The sequence below is a fragment of the Oryx dammah genome, unplaced genomic scaffold, assembly GCF_014754425.2.
Source record: "Oryx dammah isolate SB20612 unplaced genomic scaffold, SCBI_Odam_1.1 HiC_scaffold_2, whole genome shotgun sequence".
Lineage (NCBI taxonomy): Eukaryota > Metazoa > Chordata > Mammalia > Artiodactyla > Bovidae > Oryx > Oryx dammah.
In genome coordinates, this window is record NW_024070186.1 from 30,686,923 (window position 1) to 30,714,381 (window position 27,459).

General features: G+C 35.9%; 1 protein-coding gene across 3 annotated transcripts in view; it reads right to left on the reverse strand.

Moving 5' to 3' along the window:
- Window positions 1–27,459, reverse strand: part of XRN1 (5'-3' exoribonuclease 1) — a 115,929-nt gene that overhangs the window by 59,891 nt on the left and 28,579 nt on the right. For all 3 annotated transcript variants that reach the window (XM_040234125.1, XM_040234108.1, XM_040234116.1), the window contains exons 13-20: window positions 23,925–24,014; window positions 21,947–22,103; window positions 20,294–20,413; window positions 10,624–10,793; window positions 9,516–9,636; window positions 9,320–9,418; window positions 5,319–5,422; window positions 2,589–2,720 (exon numbers count right to left, since the gene is read on the reverse strand). In XM_040234125.1, coding sequence (XP_040090059.1) covers window positions 2,589–2,720; window positions 5,319–5,422; window positions 9,320–9,418; window positions 9,516–9,636; window positions 10,624–10,793; window positions 20,294–20,413; window positions 21,947–22,103; window positions 23,925–24,014 — 993 coding nt within the window. The remainder of the gene's footprint in view (window positions 1–2,588; window positions 2,721–5,318; window positions 5,423–9,319; window positions 9,419–9,515; window positions 9,637–10,623; window positions 10,794–20,293; window positions 20,414–21,946; window positions 22,104–23,924; window positions 24,015–27,459) is intronic.

Here is a 27,459-nt window from a genome sequence, read left to right on the forward strand (position 1 = left end):
TCCCTGGATTCAGGAGTTCTCTGATGATCTCAGGATTTGTACTTAAGCCTCCTGCTTCTGGTTTTCAGTTTTATTTTTACAGTAGCCTCAAGACTTCTCCATCTATACAGCACCAATGATAAAACATCTAGGTTAAAGATAAAACTCCTAGAGGAGAACATAGGCAAAACACTCTCTGACATAAATCACAGCAAGATCCTCTATGATCCACCTCCCAGAATTCTGGAAATAAAAGCAAAAATAAACAAATGGGATCTAATTAAAATTAAAAGCTTCTGCACAACAAAGGAAAACATAAGCAAAGTGAAAAGACAGCCTTTCGAATGGGAGAAAATAATAGCAAATGAAGCAACTGACAAACAACTAATCTCAAAAATATACAAGCAACTCCTGCAGCTCAATTCCAGAAAAATAAACGACCCAATGAAAAAATGGGCCAAAGAACTAAACAGACATTTCTCCAAAGAAGACATACGGATGGCCAACAAACACATGAAAAGATGCTCAACATCACTCATTATTAGAGAAATGCAAATCAAAACCACAATGAGGTACCACTTCACACCAGTCAGAATGTCTGCGATCCAAAAATCTGCAAGCAATAAATGCTGGAGAGGATGTGGAGAGAAGGGAACCCTCCTACACTGTTGGTGGGAATGCAAACTAGTACAGCCACTTTGGAGAACAGTGTGGAGATTCCTTAAAAAATTGCAAATAGAAATGCCTTATGACCCAGCAATCCCACTGTTGGGCATACACACAGAGGAAACCAGAATTGAAAGAGACACATGTACCCCAATGTTCACTGCAGCACTGTTTATAATAGCCAGGACATGGAAACAACCTAGATGTCCATCAGTAGATGAATGGATAAGAAAGCTGTGGTACATATACACAATGGAGTATTACTCAGCCATTAAAAAGAATACATTTGAATCAGTTCTGCTGAGATGGATGAAACTGGAGCTGATTATACAGAGTGAAGTGAGCCAGAAAGAAAAACACCAATACAGTATACTAACACATATATATGGAATTTAGGAAGATGGCAATGATGACCCTCTATGCAGGACAGCAAAAAAGACACAGATGTGTATAGCAGACTTTTGGACTCAGAGGGAGAGGGAGAGGGTGTGATGATTTGGGAGAATGGCATTGAAACATGTATAATATCATGTAAGAATCGAAATGCCAGTCTATGTCTGATGCACGATATGACACGCTTGGGGCTGACGCGTGGGGATGACCCAGAGAGATGTTGGGGAGAGGGGGGTGGGAGGGGGGCTCATGTTTGGGAACGCATGTACACCTGTGGTGGATTCATGTCAATCTATGCCAAAACCAATACAGGATTGTAAAGTAAAAATTAAAAATAAATAAATAAATTTAAAAAAAAAATCACAATTTTAATTTTTGTATACATGCTTATACTTAAATATATGTATTATATAATATGTATTATAGTTATATACATACTATGTAGTTTAATAACATTACTATATATTTTTTTTATACCAAAATTTAAATTATGCTGAAAAAGCAAGATGTGTTCCCTATCCTTATGGAGCATACTATTCATGAAAAGAGTCATTAGAGCAATCACATTCATAAATCTATTAACATGATTCTATTTATGAGCTATAAAATAAAATTCAGAATAATGTGAGCTATGACAAGGGTATCTAACTTATACTACTGGGAGGTAAAAAATGCTCTACTTTTCCCTCTAACAGCTATGTTTATCTCCTTTTACGCTGGATAGCTTTTCATGGTTGTTTTAAATTTTTCCTGTTTAATAATTTTAGAATAAGGATATTATGGCCTGGTATTAGCTCCTAAATTACAGAAGAGATATCTTCTTGAGTTCTCATTTATCAATAGATGCTATTATAGTTTAAACAGGAGGACTCATGGATATACATTTATAACAAGACTTTATGTGCCACTGCCAGTTTCTATTACTCTATCTTGATTTAAGGAATTCCAGTGTTTGGATGGACACGACTGAAGTGACTTAGCAGCAGCAGCAGCAGTGTTTGGATGAAAAAAGAGAGGTACTGTTAGAGTGGGATCATGGGACGCAAAGCATCCTGAAAATCCAGGGTTAGCTTCTTTGTTACTTAGTTGGTATAGAACTTGCATTTCTGAATTCAGGGGCATAAGGGGTTTGGATATAGGGAAGACAGAAGAGTAGGGAGGAGGGAAGGGTGAAAAACAAAGGGGAGTATTCCATCTTATTACTTACATGTGGGCAAGAAATTCATGACCTTATGGTTGGTAAAATGAATGCTGAAATTCAGGCAACTTATTAACTGTGTATTCCTAGGGTAAGTGATTATGTCTTTCCTTCCTTCCTTTCTTTTTCAGTACGTCGTGAAATATTTTACTGACAAAATGGACAAGGTTCTAACTGCTGCTAATTAGATTTTATTTTAAATTAGAACTCATTACTTTTTTAATATATAAAATGAAGATGCACTCAGTATTCAGAGTGATCACAGTGTTAAGTGAAAAATCAGTTAAAAAATAAGTACATTAGACCACCACATTCTAGTTCAATGACATTAAATACTATTTATAATACTCACTATTCTGAAATTCCTTGTACTTCTTTTGTCCAATTACATTGTTCTTTGTCTCCAAGATGGATCACTTTAGATGGTGGTGCAGTTCTTCCCAAATAAAGCTTCTGTGTTCCTGGAGGTTCTTCCAAGTAAAACCTTGAAAATTAAAATAAAAATTAAATTACCCCCCAAATTTGTGGTTTAACATAGAGTTCCAGTAGTGTGAGTCTTCAAAGTGAAAAGATTTCTACATGGTATAATAGAAAAAGAAAAAAAACAAACCTCCTTTTTTAAAACTGTAAAAGGAATTTCAGAACAAGGACTTATAAAACATTTCAATCAAAATTTAAAAACAAATAGCATTCTGTCTCTTTAAGAAATTAAAATAAATACATAATAAAATACAAATTTTTAAAGAATTAATACTCTCAAATTCAATACAGTATTTTTGCTGAAAAAAAGTTTAACTTGATCCTAATCAAGCCACCATATCTAACTCCCAGTTTACAGGAAATATGTGGGATGGAGGACCAATTTAAATGACACTAATAGGAAACAACTACATAAATTCAGAATTCTACAAAATAACTGACCTGAACTCTAAGAAAAAAGGCAGGGAAGTAAGTTTAGCTAGGTCTTAGGATATAAAATTAATATACAGGATCAATTATATTTCTGTATACTAGCAGGGGAAATGGAACCTTAAAATATAAGACCATCTATTGTTGTGGTTGTTTAGTTGCTAAGTCATGTCTGACTCTTTTGCGACCCCACAGACTGCAGCCTGCCAGGCTCCTGTGTCCATGGAACTCTCCAGGCAAGAATATTGGAACGGGTAGCCATTCCCTTCTCTAGGGGATCGTCCTGACCCAGGGATTGAACCCACATCTCCTTTATCACTGATCCATCTGGGAAGCCCAATACCATTTATAGTTGCTTCAAAAATTTTAAATACTTATGTAGGTATAAATCTAACCAAATATATACAGGTTCAGAATGCTGAAAAAACAAAACAGCAATTAAAGAAATCAAAGATTAAAATTAATGGAGCGATAAAAGGAGATCCATTTGGATCAGAAAATTCAACAAAGATGTCAAATCTTCCCAAATTATGTTTAATAAAATTCTTATCAAAATCTATCAAGGATTTTTTAATAGATATTAAAAAAATTCTAAAATATATATGGAAAGGCAAAGGACCAAAAATATCTTAAATAATTTTGAAAAATAAAAAAAATGGTGGAAGGAATCCTCTTCCTAAGGTTAAGACTCACTACACAGCTACAGTAACAACACAATGTGGTGCTGGCATAAAAAACAGACACAGAGACAAACGGAACAAATGGAGACCCCACAATGTAGATCCATACAAATATGCTCAACTTATTTTTGACAAAGATGTAAAAGCAATCTAGTGGAGGAAGGAGAGTTTTTTTCAACAAACAGTGCGAGAGCAAGCAATTCAATATTCATAGGTAAATATATGAAACTTAACCTCATACCTTATATAAAAATTAATTCAAAATAGATCATGGATTTAAGTACAAAAGGAGGAAAAACTGTAAAAAAATTTCAAGATAATCTTGGAACTTAAGGTTAGGTGAAGAGTGCTTAGACCAAAAGCATGATCCATTAAAAAAAAAAAAAACTAATAAAAAACTAAACTTCAACAAAAAGGCAGGGGAAGTGAATTCTGGTGATTAAAAAAGATTCCTCAAGATTCATATTGGTGTTGACTTCTCACCAACAAAGTTAAATGACAAGACAAACTGAGATTATGTTTGCAGAGATCTGAGGAAAAAGATTAGGCTTCTAATTCTAAACCTATGTGGGGGAAAAACAAAACAAAAAATTTTTTTGGATGAGTAATAATTCAGAAAGCATTAACATCTTTACATTTTCTCTGGAAAAAAAATTACTTTAGGAAGTTTTAAACATGAAAAAAGAACAAGACGTCAGACCAAGTTTACATGAAATAAACATAAACGATGTCAAAGAACAGATTGTCTAAATACTCACTGATAAAATGATTGTGAAATTTAATAAAGTTTTTAATTTTAAGAAATTATCTTTAGAATAGAAGATATATGTTTTAAAAATTACATATTATTTAAATGAAACCTGGAAGGGTATGGAAAAGGTAAAGTTACATACGCTATTCAATCTTGTCAGAAATAAATATATTTGCTAACAATGACAACTGGTAGAAAAGAATTAGGATATGGAACTTTCAAGCTATTAAAAGGAAAAGAAGGCAAAAGGGTAAAAATAATATATGCATCTAAAATATATGCATCTCAAGGGATGTACAATAAACTGTCAACAGCGGTTGAACTTGAAGGGTGTGATTAGAGAACTCTCATTTCCACTAGAGAGTGTAAATATTTTACAAATATTGTATCAGTTAAAATGTATGAATGCTGCTGCTGCTAAGTCGCTTCAGTCGTGTCCGACTCTGTGCAACCCCATAGGCGGCAGCCTACCAGGCTCCTCTGTCCCTGGGATTCTCCAGGCAAGAATACTGGAGTGGGTTGCCATTTCCTTCTCCAATGGAAGCATGCATGCTAAGTCGCTTCAGTCATGTCTGACTTTGTGTGACGCTATGAACAGCAGCTCACCAGGTTCCTCTGTCCATAGGATTCTCTAGGCAAGAATACTGGAGTGGGTTGCCATTTCCTTCTCCAAAATGTATGAATAAAAGCCATCAAATAGCAAAGCATATATACACTTTAAAAATTACAAATAAAATCTTACTTAGTTTCTCCATCTGATACACCAACAATTCTAGCTTCTTCAAGATGAGGCCAATTAACAAAGACAGACTTCCCAAGCACTGATGAAGCTATATTTTCTACACTCTTAAAGTAAAAGCAGAAAAATTCATTACTGTTTTAGGTCCAAGAGAAAATTTTACAGAGGCAAAATTAAATAATTAAAACTGGCTTGTGTTTTTAACTATGTACTTGAAATCTATAAAACCCCACCTTAGTAATTAAAAATATTTGATCACTCAAGCCAATTATTCCCTGCTAGTAACTGCTCTTCACAGCTTTATTTCAACTTAATTATTCTATCAAGTCAAATTTTGTTTTTTAAATTTCTCTTAAGTTGTGCCTTTACTGCTAACTACTCTTTTTTTTTTTTCTTTCTAGGATTTCTGTTCCTTTAGATTTTGGGTTTTTTTCCCCCTTTCCTTTTTTAAAAAAATAGTTTTAAGTTGTTTTTACCTATCTGCTTTTTTTTACTCTTTATAATTTATTATGAACCTGTGGAAGTTTACCAACATAACCTTCCCCTCTGCCAATCTCTTATTAGACAGGAACTATGACCAACTTAAGTACTTTTCAACAGTATAAACATCACACTAGGAAGCTTGCCTCCTTCTCATTTCTTCAAAAGCACTGGCAGTTATTAGTGAAGTGAAGCCCACTGATTTTAATCCTAAATGAGATTACTTGGGGAGAAAACAGATTTCTGTAAATTCAAACAAAAGGACACTGACCTATAACGTGAATATTATTGCTCATGATATAGCCAACGTTAATAGAAATAATGTTCACCAAGAAACTCAGGTTTTTAGTTCTGCTTCCAACTAGCTGAGCAAATGTCTGCTTTTCAATCTCCTTAGTTTAATTTTTTTTAATTTGTAAAATTAATGAGCTGGATTAGTTGCTTTACAAAATTCCATCCAGTAGTAAAATTCTATGATTCTATTATTCTCATGATTATCTGTTTATTTTTCTCATGGGAACTGAAAAAAGGGAAAAGAAAAGCACAGATGTCTAGAAGAGAGCTATTATTCATTATTTCATATTGGACAGACAGCAAAAAAAGAATCTAAGAAATGTGATTTCATTTGTGATTGGTATGATTAAATAAGAACACTAGACTTATCTCAAGTTAGAAACCACAGGTTCAAAATTGAGTTCTATTTCTTTTCAGCTATAGAGTGTTAAACAAATCCTTTAATCCCACTGAGTCTCAGTTTTCTTTTATGAGAAGCTGTAACATCTATCTCACAATATTCATTTAAGGGTAAAATAATATACACAAAAACCTTTGTAAACTATAAAATGCTGTACAGTCAGTCAGCTTTTTGTATCCATGGGTTCCACATCTGCAGACTCAACCAACCTCTAATGGAGAATACTTTGGGGAAAAAAAAACAACTTCAGAAAGTTTCAAAAAGCAAAACTTGAATTTGCCAAATGTTGGCAACTACTTACATAGCATACAAATTGTATTTACAATTATTTATATTGTGTTAGGTATTATAAACAATAAAGATGATTTAAAGTGTAAGGGAGGATATATGTAGGTCATATGCAAACATTACAGCTTTTTTTTGGGGGGGGGCACAAGGATGTAGCTGCTCCTCAGGCATGTGGGATCTTCTCATATCAGGGACTGAACCCATTTTCTCCTGCACTGGCTAGCGGATTCTTTACCACTGAGCCACCAGGGAAGCTGCAACACCATTTTATATGAGAGACTTGAGCATCCACCGGATTTTAGGATCAATCGAGGGTCCTTGGAACCAATGCCCCATGGATACCAACTTATTATAAATATTCTGTATGAAAAATATCTTAAGTAAAAATTACTACTATTGGTTAGACAACAACTTTGTAGTAGAAACTGAAGTTGAAATATAAATTTTCATCCCCTTTTTATTATGCTTGATCATTATAAGCAAATATTTCTTTAATAATTAGAGATGACTATTTTTAGACTTTGGGAGATAACTTTATTGTATTTATTATATGAAGACATTTCTTACTATGAACATATAAAAGAGTGCCTATTCTGATGAAACAAGTTTCAACATTATTAGAACTAAGCTCCCTTATACTTTTCCTTTCTATATATCTAATTTCATTCTCCCACACTTCCCTTCATTTGGAGGAACAGTTATCCTTCTTGCCCAGATTAATCCTTTCACTTAAGCCCTACAGGATATCCCTTATTTCTTCACATCCCTTCCCTCCACCGTGACTTTAAGACCTCCATTGTTCTTCAGCTCTACTGATCTGCTTAATAAGCTCTACTGTTCTGCTCTGCTTAACAAGTTGCCTCTTCTTTACCTACAGCTATGTTTCCAGACTTCTTTTCAATGAGAAACTTCTGAACTAGGGCTTAAGATCTGCTTCCTTTACTTTCCATCTAACTAGTCACAGACTAGTACTCAGGAACTGGACTTCTGCCTCCAACAACCTACTGGAATGGAATTCTCCAAGTCCAATAATGGTGACCAAAGGACCTAGTTTAATTCACTAGGTCTAATTCACAGACCTAGTTTTCACTGTTCTTGAACTGCATGTACCATCTACTTGTGCTTCTGTGATACTGCTTAACTTGGGAATCATTCTCTTTCTTCTCTGTGCACTGGCACTTTTACTGGCTTCTTTTCCATCCTTTATACCCGTGAGTATTTCTTTACAATGGGCCCTTGAACCCTCAGAACTTCATTTTTTCAGGGAAGTCAGCCCAAGGCCCCAGCCATCACTTCCCTGCTCGTGACCTGCATATCCCTATTGCCCGTCAAGCCTCAGCTCTATGTATTCAACTGAGTATAATCATCTTTCTTCACTGAAGTTTTCCATGTGAACCACAGAACACAAAACACAATTGGACTAGGGATTTTACTAATTCTCCTAAGGATAATACAAAACTAGTACTATTCCAAATGCATAAAAACTAATTTAATTTTTATAAGCAAATGATGACTGAGCGCATTAGGGCTTAAATCTCTTGTGGAACCCTGCTAAGAAAGGCTTAAGGGGCAGCTCCAGATAAATGTTCTAGAACCAACTTAGAATTCTATTACTGATCATTTATCCCCTCAAACAACTACCTCTCCCATTTTAGCTTTTTTATTTCAATAAATTTTTCAATTGATTAGTCTGATAGTTAGAGTCAGTCATATTTAATATTTTCTTTTTCTTTTCATCCCCTATTTTTGAACAAATGATGGAACTTGTGAATTTAGTCTTATTCATCTAGATCTACTATCACTTTCATAGTTTATGTCTTTATTATCTAAGGCTTCTATAACCACAACCTCAACTTACAGGCTTTTCCATTTTCTTCCATTTCTCTTTTATGCAACTTAGTCTATTATGCTGCTACCAAATTAATTTTTATGGAAATACCAATTTCAAGATAACAGTCACAAAAAAATAAATCCAAACTCCTTAGCCTGGTATTCAAGGTCCTCCATAATCTGGCCTCAATCTGTTTTTTCAACCTTATCTTCTACTATTTCCCAACACAAATCCTCTGCTTCAGTCAGGTTTATCTATTCCTTCTCCTCAAATACATCACATTTACTCTAAAAAAAGAAAAAGTATTAAAAATTTCAGACATACAAAAAGGTTAAAAAGATAATGTGCTAATATCACACTTACTTTTCACTATAATTTCCAGCTCATGTTATTTTTTTCAACTGGCATAACCTTTCCCCTCCTTTTTCCTCTTTGTGAGGAAATCTTTCTGTTAGTACCCTGCTTAAGTCTATTCCTATCTACAGATCTATACTTAACCTAAATTCACACAGCTCATCTTTTCAAAATTCCTCCAGCATTTTTTTGCTCATTATGTCACAATTATACACATCCTTTAATCTGTGTAAATGTTTCTTTACTCTATCCTTATTTCCTGTGAATTTCTGGAGTTCCTACATGTTATACCACTTTGGCAAACACATTGCAGCTAAAACACTTTTATGTATAATATACAATAAAGAAAATACTTACAAGTTCATCTGACTCAGCATTCACTAAGATTTCCAACATCATGTTTTCTCCACGACTGCTTTGCTGGAATACTTGAACCCCACTTTTCTTTAAAAAAAACTTTAAAAGAATTCACAGAATTTAATTTTTAATTATTTTTCCATAATTACTTCACTTTCAATAAAGTAAAAAAATTCTGAACTAAATAGCCACTGACTTTGTGTTTGATGTGTTTCAAAGTAGGAAATCCACAGAAATATAATGCCTTCTGGTCAACCTTGGTTATGTTGTTCTTGCTTATATCTATACGCCAAGCATCTAATGATATTATTTTATACCTAGAAAATAAATCAAGGTATTTGATTTAAAATTCATACATTACAAGCAATCACAGTTTTTCAGCATTTTGCAAGAGTTATCCTTGCTTTTATACAGGAGAATAACAATTTGTCCTTTCAGACAAAGAAAATATAAAGCAGCAGATTCTCTGTTGTTACTAATTCAGATACAACCATGACTGTAACATACTGAGTGGAAAATTTCCCATTTATTTAAAAATACATATAATATATAAATGCGTAAATATATAATATATATAAATTATCCATGTATATATGATTTTTATACTAAAGGAATATATAACACATATTACAAATCTCTACATCTTCCATTTTCCAAAACCCAGAATGGAAAATAAACACTTTATAATGTCTATTTCATCTTTCCCTTTAAGAAAAGGAAAAATCAGAATGGAGAGACGTTTACTTTATCTGCAACTCAACTTCCATCTGGGTATTACTGCAGGGAAGATTAGAAAAGAGGAAAAAAAAGGAAAACATTTTAATGAAGAAGAGAAAGAACAAATGGACTGAAATGGATTTGAGGCAAGAAAACAGAGGAGCTCTTTTATTTCCTGTTTTTCTTCTTTCCTGTTGCGTGGTTAGGAAACGTAAAAGGTAAAGTCATAGCATGTCAAATAATGCTGGGAGTAGACACTGGCCATGAAAACAAAAATTCACACATTTCTTGAGGAAGAGAAGAGATATACACCGTGGGGATGCAGAGGCAGTAGGGTAGGGAACAACTTTAATAGAAGACAGAAACAGAGAAGCAGAATTGGACTGAAGCAGAGAACTACAGAAACAACTGAAACAGACAGAGATGGTATGATCCTTGGAAAGCTGGATGTAATTCACTATCAGCTGCATACAAATGTCATAAATTATCTGCTAATTCTCAAAATAGATATTCAAAAGCTTTATAAAAGTTAATTCAATTTTTCTTAGCTCACTCTCTGTTTTTGAAGAATTACCACGCAACATTACCTTGCACAGCATCGCTCTATGCGAGGGAACTTTTCTGGCCATGGAGAGGGGTAGGTGAACTCTGTGTTGCTGTCAAACCAGCACATTAGGCACTCACTATGTTGATTTCTTTTTCTCTCTTCTTTTTTGAGGGAGTGGTTACATGTCTCCATGGCTTCTAACAATCGCTTCTGAATATAACATTGAAGAGAGGGGTTAGAAACATAAAAATTCTGTAATCTTAACACAGAATGAATCTTTTCCCTCAAAAAACAAAATTACTATTTGTGTTCTTAAAAAGCAAAAACCTTAATAACAGAATTCTTTTCAATTTAATTACATGAAAAACTGATGTGCTATTCTTGTTTCTAAGGGCCTTAGAATATTTCTTGTCACTACAAATTCCTCTGAAAATATTACTCCAAGAGCAGCCACTGAAGTGTGGATAAGAACAGTAGAGAATCAAAATTTAAATATGAATTTATCACAATTCACTGCTCCTTAATCACTCACATTGCAAATGTGCATTAATATAGAAATGTTCATCTTTATGATTATCTTTTATATTTAATGCAGTTCCAATGAAAATCACAATGGTTTAAAATATATTTTTCAAAGGAAAAATGATGTTAGTGTTCATACTGGAAGAATAAACGTTGAACTGCAAAGTTATCAAAAACTTGTCTTATGAGATCCTATCACTTTTTTATAAAATCACCTATAAGCAAAACACTTAAGTATTGACACCACAAAAGACCCACAGACGAGAAGAACAAAATAAATAGTTAAAAACCATATCCAAATACATGTCAAACATAGTATTCCAGACACTTAAAATAATGTTTTTGTCCAGCTGGGAAGGAAAGTACATATATATTTCAATATCATACTATATACAAAATAAGTAGTAACAAGACAACAAAGTATTAGAAGAAAATCTAGGAAAGTATTGATAATTTGTAGTGAAAAATTCTCAAGTAAGGCAGAAAAAAGCCTAGCCATTTTAAGGAAAAAGACATTTTTAACTAAAAGAAAATATATGTGATAAAACAGGTCATGAACAAATCAACAGGCAAATGCCACACTGGGAAAAAATATTCCGAGCATAAAAAGAGTTGCTCAAAATCAAAAAAAGAAAATGAGGGAAAGGATATAAACAGATAATTTATAAAAGGGAAAATGCAAAAGACAAACATACATAAAAATATATCAAATTAGGGAGCAGGTAAAAATAAACTTGAATAATAATAAAATGGCACTCTTTATCATCAGTAGACAGGTCAAAATTAACAATAACATTCAGGACTAGAAAAGCAGAAAAGTAGGTACTCTCAAATATTGATGGTATGAATTAGACCAGTCTTTTTGAAAAAGAATCTGGTAAAATCAGTTAAAACAAAAACCATACATTCCCATTAACAAAGCATTTTTGCTTTGGGGATTCTACTTTATAAAATAAAATTACCAATACATGAGAATGCATTAATAAACAAAAAAAATACATAAATACATAAGTACTTTTATCATAGCATTGTATACAATAGCAAAAACATGAAGAGCTGTAAGAGTCTGCAAATAAGCATGGTGTGTTCCCATGTACTTTTCACCCAATGAGAACATCTTACATAGAGCCACAGTAATTATCAAAACTAGGAAACTTGACACTGGTACACCATGACCACAGACTTATTCAGATTTCAATGTGCTTAGTCATTCAGTTGTGTCTCTCTTACAGACCCTACGGACTATAGCCTGCCAAATTCCTCTGTCCCTGGGGCTTCTCCAGTCAAGAATACTGCAGTGGGTTGCCATGCCCTCCACCAGGGGATCTTCCCAACTTAGGGATCAAACCCAGGACACCTGATTTGCAGGTGGATTCTTTACTGCCTGAGCCACCAGGGAAGCTTCAGTATTCACTAGTTTTATATGTAAATACTGTGTATGTACAGCAGTATGGAATTCTTATCACACATGCAGACTCATGTGTGTGTGCTCAGTTGCTGAGTGGTGTCTGACACTTTGCGACCCCTATGGACTGTAGACTGCTAGGCTCCCTGTCCACAGGGTATTCTTCAGGCAAGAATAATGGAGTGGGTTGCCATGCCCTCCTCCAGGGAATCTTTTCAACTCAGGGATCAAACCCAAATTTCCTGCAATGCAGGCAGATTCTTTACCATCTGAGCTACCAGGTAAACTTCATGTCAGTTCACTTCAGTCGCTCAGTCGTGTCCGACTCTTTGCAACCCCATGAATCGCAGCACGCCAGGCATCCCTGTCCATCACCAACTCCTGGAGTTCACCCAAACTCATGTCCATCGAGTCGGTGATGCCATCCAGCCATCCCATCCTCTGTCGACCCCTTCTCCTGCCTCCATCCCTCCAAGCATCAGGGTCTTTTCCAATGAGTCAAATCTTCACAACAGAAGCTGGAATCAAGATTGCCGGGAGAAATATCAATAACCTCAGATATGCAGATGACACCACCCTTATGGCAGAAAGTGAAGAGAACTAAAGAGCCTCTTGATGAAAGTGAAAGAGGAGAGTGAAAAAGTTGGCTTAAAGCTCAACATTCAGAAAACAAAGATCATGGCATCTGGTCCTATTGCTTCATGGGAAATAGATGGGGAAACAGTGGAAACAGTGTCAGACTTTATTTTTGGGGGGCTCCCAAATCACTGCAGATGGTGATTGCAGCCATGAAATTAAAAGACGCTTACTCCTTGGAAGGAAAGTTATGACCAACCTAGATAGCATATTCAAAAGCAGAGACATTACTTTGCCGACTAAGGTCCATCTAGTCAAGGCTATGGTTTTTCCTGTGGTCATGTATGGATGTGAGAGTTGGACTGTGAAGAAGGCTGAGCACCGAAGAATTGATGCTTTTGAACTGTGGTGTTGGAGAAGACTCTTGAGAGTCCCTTGGACTGGAGATCAGCCCTGGGATTTCTTTGGAAGGAAGGATGCTAAAGCTGAAACTCCAGTACTTTGCCCACCTCATGTGAAAAGTTGACTCATTGGAAAAGACTCTGATGCTGGGAGGGATTGGGGGCAGGAGGAGAAGGGAACGACAGAGGATGAGATGGCTGGATGGCATTACTGACTCGATGGATATGAGTCTGAGTGAACTCCGGGAGTTGGTGATGGACAGGGAGGCCTGGCGTGCTGCAATTCATGGGGTCACAAAGAGTCGGACACGACTGAGCGACTGAACTGATCTGAACTCTTCGCATCAGGTGGCCAAAGTATTGGGAGTTTCAGCTTTAGCATCAGTCCTTCCAATGAACACCCAGGACTGATCTCCTTTAGGATGGACTGGTTGGATCTCCTTGCAGTCCAAGGGACTCTCAAGAGTCTTCTCCAACACCACAGCTCAAAAGCATCAATTCTTCGGCACTCAGCTTTCTTCACAGTCCAACTTTCACATCCATACATGACCACTGGAAAAACCATAACCTTGACTAGACGGACCTTTGTTGGCAAAGTAATGTCTCTGCTTTTCAATATGCTATCTAGGTTTGTCATAACCTTCCTTCCAAGGAGTAAGCGTCTTTTAATTTCATGGCTGCAATCACCATCTGCAGTGATTTTGGAGCGCCCAAAAAATAAGGTCTGACACTGTTTCCTCTGTTTCCCCATCTATTTGCCATGAAGCGATGGGACTAGATGCCATGATCTTCGTTTTCTGAATGTTGAGCTTTAAGCCAACTTTTTCACTCTCCTCTTTCACTTTCATCAAGAGGCTCTTTAGTTCTCTTCACTTTCTGCCATAAGGGTGGTGTCATCTGCATATCTGAGGTTATTGATATTTCTCCCAGCAATCTTGATTCCAGCCTGTGCCTCTTCCAGCCCAGTGTTCCTCACGATGTACTCTGCATAAAAGTTAAATAAGCAAGGTGACAATACACAGCCTTGACGTACTCCTTTTCCTCTTTGGAACCAGTCTGTTGTTCCATGTCCAGTTCTAACTGTTGCTTCCAGATTTGCATGTAGGTTTCTCAGACACAGGTCAGGTGGTGTGGTATTCCCATCTCTTTCAGAATTTTCCACAGTTTACTGTGATCCACACTGTCAAAGGCTTTGGCATAGTCAATAAAGCAGAAATAGATGTTGTTTTTTCCATGATCCAGGAGATGTTGGCAATTTGATCTCTGGTTCCTCTGCCTTTTCTAAAACCAGCTTGAACATCTAGAAGTTCACGGTTCACGTACTGCTGAAGCCTGGCTTGAAGAATTTTGAGCATAACTTTACTAGCGTGTGAAATGAGTGCAATTGTGCAGTAGTTTGAGCACTCTTTGGCATTGCCTTTCTTTGGGATTGGAATGAAAGCTGACCTTTTCCAGTCCTGTGGCCACTGCTGAATTTCCCAAATTTGCTGGCATATTGAGTGCAACACTTTCACAGCATCACGTTCCAGGATTTGAACTAGCTCAACTGGAATTCCATTACCTCTACTAGCTTTGTTTGTAGTGATACTTTCTAAGGCCCACTTAACTTCACATTCCAGGATGTCTGGCTCGAGGTGAGTGATCACACCATCATGATTATCTTGGTACTGAAGATCTTTTTTGTATAGTTCTTCTGTGTATTCTTGCCACCTCTTCTTAATATCTTCTGCTCCTGTTAGGTCCGTACCATTTCTGTCCTTTATCGAGCCCGTCTTTGCATGAAATATTCCCTTGGTATCTCTACTTTTCTTGAAGAGATCTCTAGTCTTTTTCTTTCTGTTGTTTTCTTTTATTTCTTTGCATTGATCGCTGAGGAAGGCTTTCTTATCTCTCCTTGCTATTCTTTGGAATTCTGCATTTCAGATGCTTATATCTTTCCTTTTCTCCTTTGCTTTTCCCTTCTCTTCTTTTCACAGCTATTTGTAAGGCCTCCCCAGAAAGCCATTTTGCTTTTCTGCATTTCTTTTCCATGGGGATCGTCTTGATTCCTGTCTCCTGTACAATGTCATGAACCTCAGTCCACAGTTCATCAGTCACTCTATCAGATCTAGTCCCTCCAATATATTTCTCACTTCCACTGTATAATCATAAGGGATTTGATTTAGGTCATACCTGAATGGTCTAGTGGTTTTCCCTACTTTCTTCAATGTAAGTCTGAATTTGGCAATAAGGAGTTCATGATCCTAGCCACTGTCAGCTCCTGGTCTTGTTTTTGCTGACTGTACAGAGCTTTCATCTTTGGCTGCAAAGAATATAATCAATCTGATTTTGGTGTTGACCATCTGGCGATGTCCATGTGTAGAGTCGTCTCTTGTGTTGTTGAAAAAGGGTGTTTGCTATGACCAGCACATTCTCTTGGCAAAACTCTATTAGCCTTGCCCTGTTTCATTCCGCATTCCAATGCCAAATTTGTCTGTTACCTCAGGTGTTTTTTGACTTCCTCCTTTTGCATTCCAGTCCCCTATAATGAAAAGGACATCTTTTTTGGGTGTTAGTTCTAAAAGGTCTTGTAGGTCTTCATTCAACTGTTCCACTTCAGCTTCTTCAGCATTACTGGTTGGGGCATAGACTTGAATTACTGTGATATTGAATGGTTTGCCTTGGAAACGAACAGAAATCTTCCTGTCGTTTTTGAGATTGCATCCGAGGTCAGGGGTGGCAGCCGAGAGGAGCTACCACATGTCCGAGGTCAGGGGTGGCGGCCGAGAATGCCAGGGTGCAACAGCACAGGAGCAGCCAAGAGGAGCTACCCCACGCCTGAGGTCAGGTGCTGCAGCCAGGAGGAGCTACCCCATGTCCGATGTCAGGGGCAGCAACCGATAGACCACTCCTGAGGTCGGGGCAGTGGCCGGGAGGAGCTACCCCACGCCCGAGTAGCAATGGCTGTGCGGGCACAGGAGGGCCTAGAAGAGCTACTCCACGTTCAAGGTCAGGAGGGGTGGCTTTGAGGAGATTCCCTTTGTCCAAGGTAAGGAACAGCGGCTGTGCTTTGCTGGAGTAGCCATGAAGAGATACCCCACGTCCAAGGTAAGAGAAACCCAAATAAGATAGTAGATGTTGCGAGAGGCATCAGAGGGCAGACACACCAACCATAATCACAGAAAACTAGTCAGTGTCATCACACGGTCCACAGCCTTGTCTAGCTCAATGAAAGTAAGCCATGCCATGTGGGGCCACCCAAGACAGGTGGGTCACGGTGGAGAGTTCTGACAAAATGTGGTCCGTTGGAGAAGGGAATGGCAAAACACTTCCGTATTCTTGCCTTGAGAACCCCATGAACTGCATGAAAAGGCAAAATGATAGGATACTGAAAGAGGAACTCCCCAGGTCGGCAGGTGCCCAATATGCTACTGGAGATCAGTGGAGAAATAACTCCAGAAAGAATGAAGGGATGGAGCCAAAGCAAAAACAATGCCCAGTTGTGTATATGACTGGTGATGGAAGCAAGGTCCAATGCTGTAAAGAGAAATATCGCATAGGAACCTGGAATGTCAGGTCCATGAATCAAGGCAAATTGCAAGTGGTCAAACAGGAGATGGCAAGAGTGAATGTCGACATTCTAGGAATCAGCGAACTAAAATGGACTGGAATGGGTGAATTTAACTCAAATGACCATTATATCTACTACTGTGGGTAGGAATCCCTTAGAAGAAATGGAGTAGCCATCCTGGTCAACAAAAGAGTCCGAAAACTTCATGTAACCACCCCTAAAACTGGAATACAGGACTGTCACATCATTGTAAAGAAACTGCTTCGCATTATCCCTTTATAGTCACACCCTATCCCTCAATGACTTGTATTATAATAATTTTATCATTTCAAATATATTACATAAATGGAACCATATAAAACCTTCAAAGACTGACTTTTTCAGTCAAATGAACTTTTCCCCATCCTTTGTTTATATAAGTAGTTCTTTTTATTGCTGAGTAGTATGCCTCACACAGAGTTGGACACAACTGAAGTGACTTAGCAGCAGCAGCAGTCTGCCATTATATGAATGTACTACAGGTTTTTTTTAATCCATTCACTCATTGAAAGATATCTGAATTTTTTTCCAGTTTGGAGTTATCAGAAATAACTTGCTCTGGACAATAATGTAAAGGTTTTTACCCACATTTATAGCCAGCTGTTTTAGTACCAGTTGTTAAAAAGCTTTTTCTTTACCTATTGAATAGCTCTGATGTCTTAATTGAAAATTTATTAACTGGACAAGTATAGATCTAGGCTGTTTGGCCTCTATTCTGTTTCACTGATCTATGTCTATTATGATGTAGGAAACATACTGCCTTGGTTACTTTAGCCTAATGATAAGTCATGAAATCAGATAATGAAAATCTTTCAGTATTGTTCTTCCTACAGATTGTTTTACCTACTCTAGATACTTTGCAATTTCATCCAAACTTTAAAACTGGATTTTTGATGTCTATACAAAAATTTGCTGCATTTTTGCTGAGATTATGTTGAGCCCAAAGACCAATATGGGAAGAGGTTATTTCTTAACATCAAATCTTCTATTCCTTGAACATGGTATATTCTTCCATTTATTTAGGTCTCCATATCTCACACTGTAGTTTTCAGTGTGCATGCTGTTAATTTTATAAATGTGTATTTTATATTTCTTAATGCTACTGAAAGTAAAAGTATTTTTATTTAAAAAATTTATATTTTCCAATTTTTTTATGCTAGTATATATAAAAACAATTGAATTTTGTATAGATTTTATATTTTGTGACCTTGCTAAATTTACTTATTGTTAATTGTATGTTTTTGAAGATTCCTTAGAATTTTCTATTTTTGTAGTAACGTTATGTGCATATAAAAACAATTTTTCTTCTTCCTTTCTAATCTACATGCCTTTATTTCTTTCCCTTGACTTAATACAGTGGACTCCTAATACAGTATTAGAGAGAATTGATTACAAAGAAAACATTAAAAATTTTACGATTAGGTATACTGTTAGGAGTGCACACGTGTGTGCTCAATCACTTCGGTTGTGTCAGACTCTTTGTGACCCTATGGACTGTAGCCTTTCAGGTTCCTCTCTCCATGGGTTTTTTAAACATGCACTTTATTTGGTTTTGACGTCCCTGGTGGCTCAGACAGTAAAAGCGTTTGCCTACAATGAGGGAGACCAGGGTTTGATCCCTGGGTCGCGAAGATTCCCTGGGAAAGGAAATGGCAACCCACTCCATTACTCTTGCCTGGAAAATCTCATGGGGTTGCAAAAAGTTGGACACGACTGAGCGATTTCACTTATTTGGTTGAGGAAGTTCCCTCTTATTTCTAGTAGTTGAGCACTTCTATTAAAATTGGGTGTTGAATACTCAAACGTGGTAAATCACATTGAAAACCAACACTATATTTCTAAAGTAAATCTCATTTGGTTATGAGTATTATCCTTCTATATTATTGGATCCCATCTGGCTTGACTGTGTTAAAAGTTTTGCATCTACTTTAAGAGGGATATTATCAAGTAATTTTCTTTTGTTGTAGTATCATTGGCTATTATGCTGGCCTAATATATTGGGAAGTGATTATTCCTCTTCTATGTTCTCAAAGTTTGTATAAAATTTGTATTATTTCTTTCATGAATGCTTACTAGAATTCACAAGTCAAGACATCTGAGCCTAGAATTTTTCTCCGAGATGATTTTAAATTATTAACTAAATGTCTTTAAAAGATACAGGATTACTCAGATTTTTACGTTTTTTCTTCTGTCAGTTTTGCTGAATCACGTTTAAGGAACTTTGTTCTTTTCACTTAGGTTGTTAAATTTGTTGGCATAAAATTGCTTACAATATGCCATATCGATTTTTAAAATAACAATAGGATTTATAGACACCTCTTCTTTCATTCTAAATTTATGTGTTCTCCCCTGGTGCTCTAGTTTTTTAAAGCCTTTTTTGATCTGTCTTCCTAGGATTTATCAATTTTATAAATCTTTCAAGAGGATCAACTTTTGGTTTCATTGATTTTTCTCTATTGTTTGTTCATTTTCCATGGATTTCTGCTCCTGTCTTTTTGTTTTCTTCATTCTGCTTAGTTTAGATTTAAATTGCTCTTGTTTTTCTAGCTTCTTACGGTAGGAAGTTTAATTTACTTCAAAATATTTTCTTGTTTAGTATAAGCACCTAGAACCTTAAGTTTCCCTTTTAGGCCTTGCTTTAATTTTATCACACAGATTATGATATGTGTTCTCATTATCATTCAGATAAAACATTTCAAATATTCCTTTAAATTTCTTTAATATATGGATTATTTAGAAGTGTGTTATTTGATTTCAAAATTTTTATAAGTTTTCGGAGATCTGTTGCTGATTTTTAACTTAATTCTATGTGGTCAGAGAACATTCACATTACGATTTCACCCTTTTTAATTTATTAAGACATTTTTATGCCTTACCAAATAATCTTGGTGAACAGTCTTTCACTTAACAATGTGTATTCCTTAGTTGCTGGGTGTACTGTTCTACAAATATTAATGAGGTTAAGTAGGTTTATAATATTATTTAAGTCTTTTTTTGGTAATACTCTCTGTTCTGAAGCCTACTCGGTCTAACATTAGTAAAGCAATGCCAGCTTCCTTATAATTAGCATACACAGAAGTTTTGATGCACAGAACGAAGATGAGAGTAGTTAAAATTCATTAACACAAATGGTGATTAAAATCCGTTGCTCATTCATTTATGTGAAGTAATCTCTAATTAAAATACAAGTGTATATATAACCATTTCATGCACTGACCTCATCAATAAAAGGTATTAGTACCACAGCTTCCCATTCCTGTTGTTTCCCATTCAGGTCAGTTTTAAAATCAGGTGGATAATATTCTATAATTGGTGAATTGTCACTGGTCATCAAATGCTGTGAAAACATAAAATAGTGTAATAGAAATGTAAGAACTAATATCAATGTAGCTTTTTCTTAATATATTAATAATATTTGTTTACCTATTACAATTGAAAATTTCTAAGCAAAGTAAAAGTAAATTTTCACATCTTAGATATGTTACAGTATACTTATTATATTTTGATTTTCAAATATGAGACTTCTTATTTCACTGCCACTCATCACTTTCTCATTCCACTAAGCTAGTTATATAGCCAAACTATCCTTACTCTGAATTTTAACATTTCTATCTTCTATAGTCTTTTCACTCTACAAGGCTCATCTAAATTATGTTTTTCCATTTAGATTTCAGTTCATTTCACACACTCCATTTTTAAACTTAGACAATTTATTTTCATGTCATAATCAACTGATTTTATTAAGTTATATAACTGTCATCTAACATAATTTAAAAAGAAAAAGAAATCCTAAAATACAAGAATCTCTTTACCACCAATAGCAAATATAGAAAGCCCAATAAGACATGTTTTTAATTAGAGATTTTATAACAGAAGTAAAGAAACCTAAAGATATCCTCTAGGAAATGAATATAGAAGATCATGACATAAAAAATTTTAAAGAAATAAAAGCATATTTCTCAGGGTAATATTCAAAATAAAATAATCAGTATGTCATGGGTACAGAAGAATCAAAACACATGTGGCTATAAAAACTTGCATGGCTGGTTCAGTCCAGAGTGGTTGAGTATCAATTCTTAATGTATTGAAGATAGGAAAAAAAGCATCAAAGAAACTAAAGGAAGGAAGGCTATGGGCCAGGATGAAGGACAGGTTAAGTTTCAGAAAGATTTAGAAAGAAGCTGGATACTGTTCAAGCAGCGAAGGTATGTGATATGTGTATATCTATGTGTGTCTATATTCCTGGCATAGACCGCAGAATTAGAAGAACAGACTGATGCTCTAGAAGAACTAAACTGAAGTTTGCCCTCAAAATCAGGTTAGTAGGATAGTGTAATTTTGGTGACCCAGTCACCCCTGAAACAGCTTTCTCCTCTTATATGAAGTACGCTAATCAGAGAGAAGTTTTTTATTCCATAATTTGATAAATGAAATTCTTAAAATCCAAATATAAATGGAAGCAGCAATTTTGTTGAGATAAACAACTTATTAGAATCATCCATATTCTATTAGGTAGAGGGTAAAAGAGAACAGAAACAAAATCTAATATCTGGACAGAGCAGATGGCTTTAGATTTTGCCAAGCTCAATTTACTTTCATCAGTGCAGAGACAAACTGGAGATGCGCTTAAAGATACTGAAAACAAAGAAGCTATGCTTTGACTGGTTTATGAAATGTGTCTGCATTTTTAAAACAAGTTAACTTTAAATCAAGGAATTACTTTTCAAGGGACTTGTTTAAGAAATACTATATTTGAAACTGAAAATAAATATATTTAGCTATTAAAGAATTTGGTATGATGTTTCTAGGTTTGGAGGAGGAACTCCTAAATATTAAAAATAACACAAATACATTTAATTCTAAAACCCACCTGGTAGCATGCAGGAAGTAAATTTTTGCTAGCTGCTGGAAGTACAGCCAGAAGCTGTTCAAATGGCTTAAAAGGTTTTCCCAGTTCAAAATGGATTTTGAGTGTACTGATGTTGCGGATATCGGACAGGAAAGGTGCATAATGGTATGGATAAAACCTGTAAGACGAAACTGAACTTTAAACAATTGACAAATTTTATGAAACAGATCAATAGTATATACCTTTCAATATTCTATTTTAACAGCTGTGCCTCCGTGTGTATGTTCAGTCATGTCCACACACAGCAATAATTCTAAAGAAAAAAAATTACTCACAATGATGCCACATGAATATAAGAAATCAGCAATGTTGGAAAATGTAGATTATTTGATGACAACAAGTATTTTATTTCCTTAATTTTTAAAGTGGTTTATATTTCAAAAATTTAGACATATGTAATTGAAGGGTATATATATTAATAACACATTTACAATATAATTTATTATTTATATAAATAAGACAATGACTCCAGTTTCAGAAGTACTGAGTGTGAATCTTCCAAACAAGATTCTCAGAATGAACTAATGAGGCAGTCAGAAGACATTCAGTTACTTCATGTGGGCCTGAGCTTCTCTCATGAAGACACAGGGAAGTCTGAGCTCATATGGTTGTTACTAGTCAGCTCTAAGAATCATCATTTTTTAATTAGCTGTGTATACATATATATTGTGTTTGTGATAAAGATTAAACCATTTGTCAATCATGCACACTATTTGTTTTTAAAATCTTCCCATATTTAACATGAGGAAATATTTCTAGAAATTTCAAACATAATTTTTAAAAAATTTTAAAAATTTCAATGTTCTTAATGTCTGACTAAAAATACCAAAACAAAAGCCAAAAGAATATTTTTATATTCCACAATTATGGCATACTTCAAAAGAATGGGAAAATTTAGGAGGCAGAATGGCATGTAGAACAATAGAAAATGTATAGACTTCGGAAATCAGATAGGCATGTACTTGAATATTGGTGTGTGATACTGGAAAGGATATTTAACCTCTCTGAGCCTCATCTGTCAAAAGCAGAAAACAATATTTATTTTAAACAGCTTTGAAGACTATATGAGCACATACTTTACAAGTGCTTGGCCTTAGAATAGGTATAACTTACACTCACCTTCTTAAAAAATGGCAAATCGAGGATTTTTTTTGTCACTACAGTGCTCTTCATAGATGCCCTGAGAATCTTGTTAGTTATTGCAGGTATTTTTTTAAAGGCTATTAGTAAGTGAAATTCTATTAATAATTAATGCCACATTATTGTGCACTGGTATGTTTTGCTGTTGGTGCTTTAACACAGAGCCTAGAAGGTGCTCTGAAAACAAAACAATACAAGCTATCTCATCACTTAAAAGTGTCTATTTTTCCCTGTATCATTTTTTAACTTGTTTTCTATTTCAGTGGATGGTTTGGAAATGTAGATGGAACTTGCTGGAATAAAAAACATGAGATAAATAGAGAATTATTACTATTCCAGGAGAAGTAAATTCTTTTCTCCTTTCTTCATTACCCTTCCCAGTCTAACATGCATATAATCCATTCTTCATTACTCCTAACAGAAAAAATTTTCAAACACATAAAGATGTAGAGAAGAATGTAATAAACAATCCCACTTAACCATCACTCAGACCCAGTAATTGTCAAGACTTTGTGACACTTCATTCATTATGATAGAAAGTTTTAAATCCTTAGATTAACAGAGAGCTTTTTATTATGGGCCATCTACTACAGCTGGAAGTATCTTTGTTATAAAAGGATCTTTTAAAAATATTACAATACTAAAAAAGATTTTTTTTTCACTTAAACTTGGCTGTATGTATTTTTTAAAAAATACTATTAATATCATAAATAAAAGTAAAAAGAAGAGATTATCAAATGAGCTCATAGTAGAATTAGCCATCATAAACTACAAAACTTCATTGTTTTTATTCCCTCACCAGCTCCAGGACTGAACTCCATGATAGTAATAGTGCAAAATCCACTGTATTGCCTGAACATAACATGCAGCTTGATCAGCCAGAAAGTCACTGAAAATAGAAAAGAATATTTTCATTATAACATTATTTCCTGAAAATAGGCCATTGTGTTTAAAACATGATATCTACTAATATCACATTCTGCCTCACATGATTTATTCAATCAATGAATAAGCCAAAAACTGCAATCAGAAAAAACTCTAAAATATTATTTAAAAAAAATTCTATCATGCCACATTAAAAATTTGCCTTATAGTTTTCCTAAACCAACTATCAGAATACTTAAACCTGCTGTGCATACTTATTCAGTCAATGTACTATATCTTCAGTATCAAGTTTGAGGGTTTAATGAAGCTTTCTAAACAGTGGCACTACCACTTTCTTAAATATTCAGAGTGTGATAGAAGACAAAGATGGAAATCTTATTTGGGAGCATGCCTGAGCGAATCACAGTAGGAAATCAGGAAGATCTTAAAATCTGGTTATAGCAGCTAGAACATATTTTGAAAAGTGTTATATCCACTGAACAATATTCCCTCTAATGTCATTTTCTCCAAAAAACTATCATTTAAGGTAAAATAATCACACACACACAGAGCCAAAAAAGAGTACGCTGGGGACTTCCCTGGTGGTACAGTGGCTGGGAGTCCGCCTGCCAACAAAGGGCACAAGAGATTGATACCTGGTCTGGGGAGATCAAAGCTATGGTTTTTCCTGTGGTCATGTATGGATGTGAGAGTTGGACTGTGAAGAAAGCTGAGCACTGAGGAATTGATGCTTTTGAACTGTGGTGTTGGAGAAGACTCGAGGGTCCCTTGGACTGCAAGGAGATCCAACCAGTCCATTCTGAAGGAGATCAGCCCTGGATTTCTTTGGAAGGAATGATGCTAAAGCTGAAACTCCAGTACTTTGGCCACCTCATGCGAAGAGTTGACTCATTAGAAAAGACTCTGATGCTGGGAGGGATTGGGGGCAGGAGGAGAAGAGGGTAACAGAGGAGGAGATGGCTGGATCACTGACTTGATGGACGTGAGTCTTGAGTGAACTCCGGTAGTTGGTGATGGACAGGGAGGCCTGGAGTGCTGCGATTCATGGGGAAGAGTCAGACATGACTGAGCAACTGAACTGAACTAAACTGACTATACTTCTCTATAACATAATCAAGCAAATAAAAGAACTAAGGAATAAAGAATTAAATGCATAACTATTATAAATATTTTATTTCTAAGTCTCAAAAGTCCTACTTGCTAATGATATCCAACAAAACTTCAAATGACCTGATGAGTTGTACTACAATTTCTTTATCTCTAGCTACCAGAGATAAGTATGAATACAGGCCTTACACAAAGGCTATGTCTAGACTAGAAAACAGTCTGAGTAAATGGAGCAACATGGAAATCTTGGATCTTTCCTTGGGCAGTCTCTAGGAAAGATTCTTAGGATTTCATTTTTTTAAAAAGTAAAAATAACAGTACAGAAAATATCTAAGTATAGTACATATAATAAGGGTACAAAGACTTTTATGAAACTTTTATCTCACTGACAGAAAAACAGCCTCATCTCATGGTTAAGGATGGGCTCCGGAGCCAGACTGCCTGTTACTTATATTCTGGCTTTGCCACTCATTACCTATGCATGTCACCTGGAGCAAATCACTTAAATCCCTCTATTCCTTAACTTCCTCTATTTTAAAATAATAATAATTCTACTTATCTTAAAAAACTGTTGTGAGAATTACAACAACTTAACATTTTCACATTATGTACATATATTTATATGTTTATATTTTTAAATTATAAATGAGTTATTTTTTAAATGTTTAGGATAGTACCTGGCACTAGACAAGATGGTCAATATCGAGATCAGACCGATTATGTTCTCTGCAGCCAAAGACAGAGACGCTTTAAACACAGTAAGCAAAAACAAAACCTGGAGCTGACTGTGGCTCAGATCATGAGCTCCTGACTGCAAAATTCAGGCTTAAACTGAAGAAAGTAGGGAAAACCACTGGGCCATTCAGGTATGACCTAAATCAAATCCCTTATGATTATGCAGTGGAAGAGACAAATAGATTCAAGGGATTACATCTGATAGAGTGCCTGAAGAACTATGGACAGAGGTTTATAACACTGTACAGGAGGCAGTGACTGAAAAGGCATCCCAAAGAAAAAGAAATGTAAAAAGACAAACTGGTTGGTTGAGGAGGCTTTACAAATAACTGAGGAAAGAAGAAAAGCAAAAGGCAAGAGAGAATGGGAAAGATATACCCAACTGAATGCAGAGTTCCAGAGAACACCAAGTAGAAATAAGTAAATGAACAATGCATAGAAATAGAGGAAAACAACAGAATGGGAAGGATGAGATCTATTCAAGAAAACTGGAGATACCAAGGGAACATTATATGCAAGGACGGGGAAGATACAGGACAGAAATGGTAAGGTCCTAATAGAAGTAGAAGAGACTGAAGAAGTGAAGTGAAGTCGCTCAGTCGTGTCCGACTCTTTGCGACCCCATGGACTGTAGCCTACCAGGCTCCTCTGTCCATGGGATTTTCCAGGCAATAGAACTGGAGTGGATTGCCATTTCCTTCTCCAGGGGATCTTCCCGACCCAGGGATCGAACCCGGGTCTCCCGCATTGTAGACAGACGCTTTACCGTCTGAGCCACCAGGGAAGTCAGAAGAGATTAAGAGATGACAAGAATACACAGAGGAGCCTGGTGGGCTCTAGTCCATGGGGTCGCAAAGAGTTGGACACGACTGAGCGACTTCATTGCTTCCCTGGTGGCTCAGAAGAGATTAAGAGATGGCAAGAATACACAGAGGAACTATACAAAAAAGGTCTTAATAACCCTGATAACCATGATTGTGTAGTCATTCAACTAGAGGCAGCCATCCTGGAGTGTGAAGTCAAGAGGGCCTTAAGAAGCATTACTACAAACAATGCTAGTGGAGGTGATGAATTCCAGCTGAGCTATTTCAAATCTTAAAAGACAATGCTGTGAAAGTGCTGCACTCAGCATGTCAGCAAATTTGGAAAACTCAGCAGTGGCCACAGGACTGGAAAATGTCAGTTTTCATTCCAATCCCAAGGAAGAGCAATGCCAAAGAATGCTCCAATGACCAGATAATTGTGCTCATTTCACATGCTAGCAAGGTTATGCTCAAAATCCTTGAAGCGAGGCTTCAGTATACATGAACCAAGAACATCTAGACGTACAAGTTGGGTTTCAAAGATGCAGGGGAACCAGAGGTCAAATTGCCAACATTTGTTGGATCATGGAGAAAACAAAGGAATTCCAGGAAAACATCTACTTCTGCTTCATTCACTACGTGAAAGTCTTTGATTGTGTGGGTCACAACAAGCTGTGGAATATTCTGAAAGAGATGGGAATACCAGACCACCTTACCTGTTTCCTGAGAAACCTGTATGCAGGTCAAGAAATCAACAATTAGAACTGGACATGGAACAATGGACTGGTTCAAAATTGGGAAAGG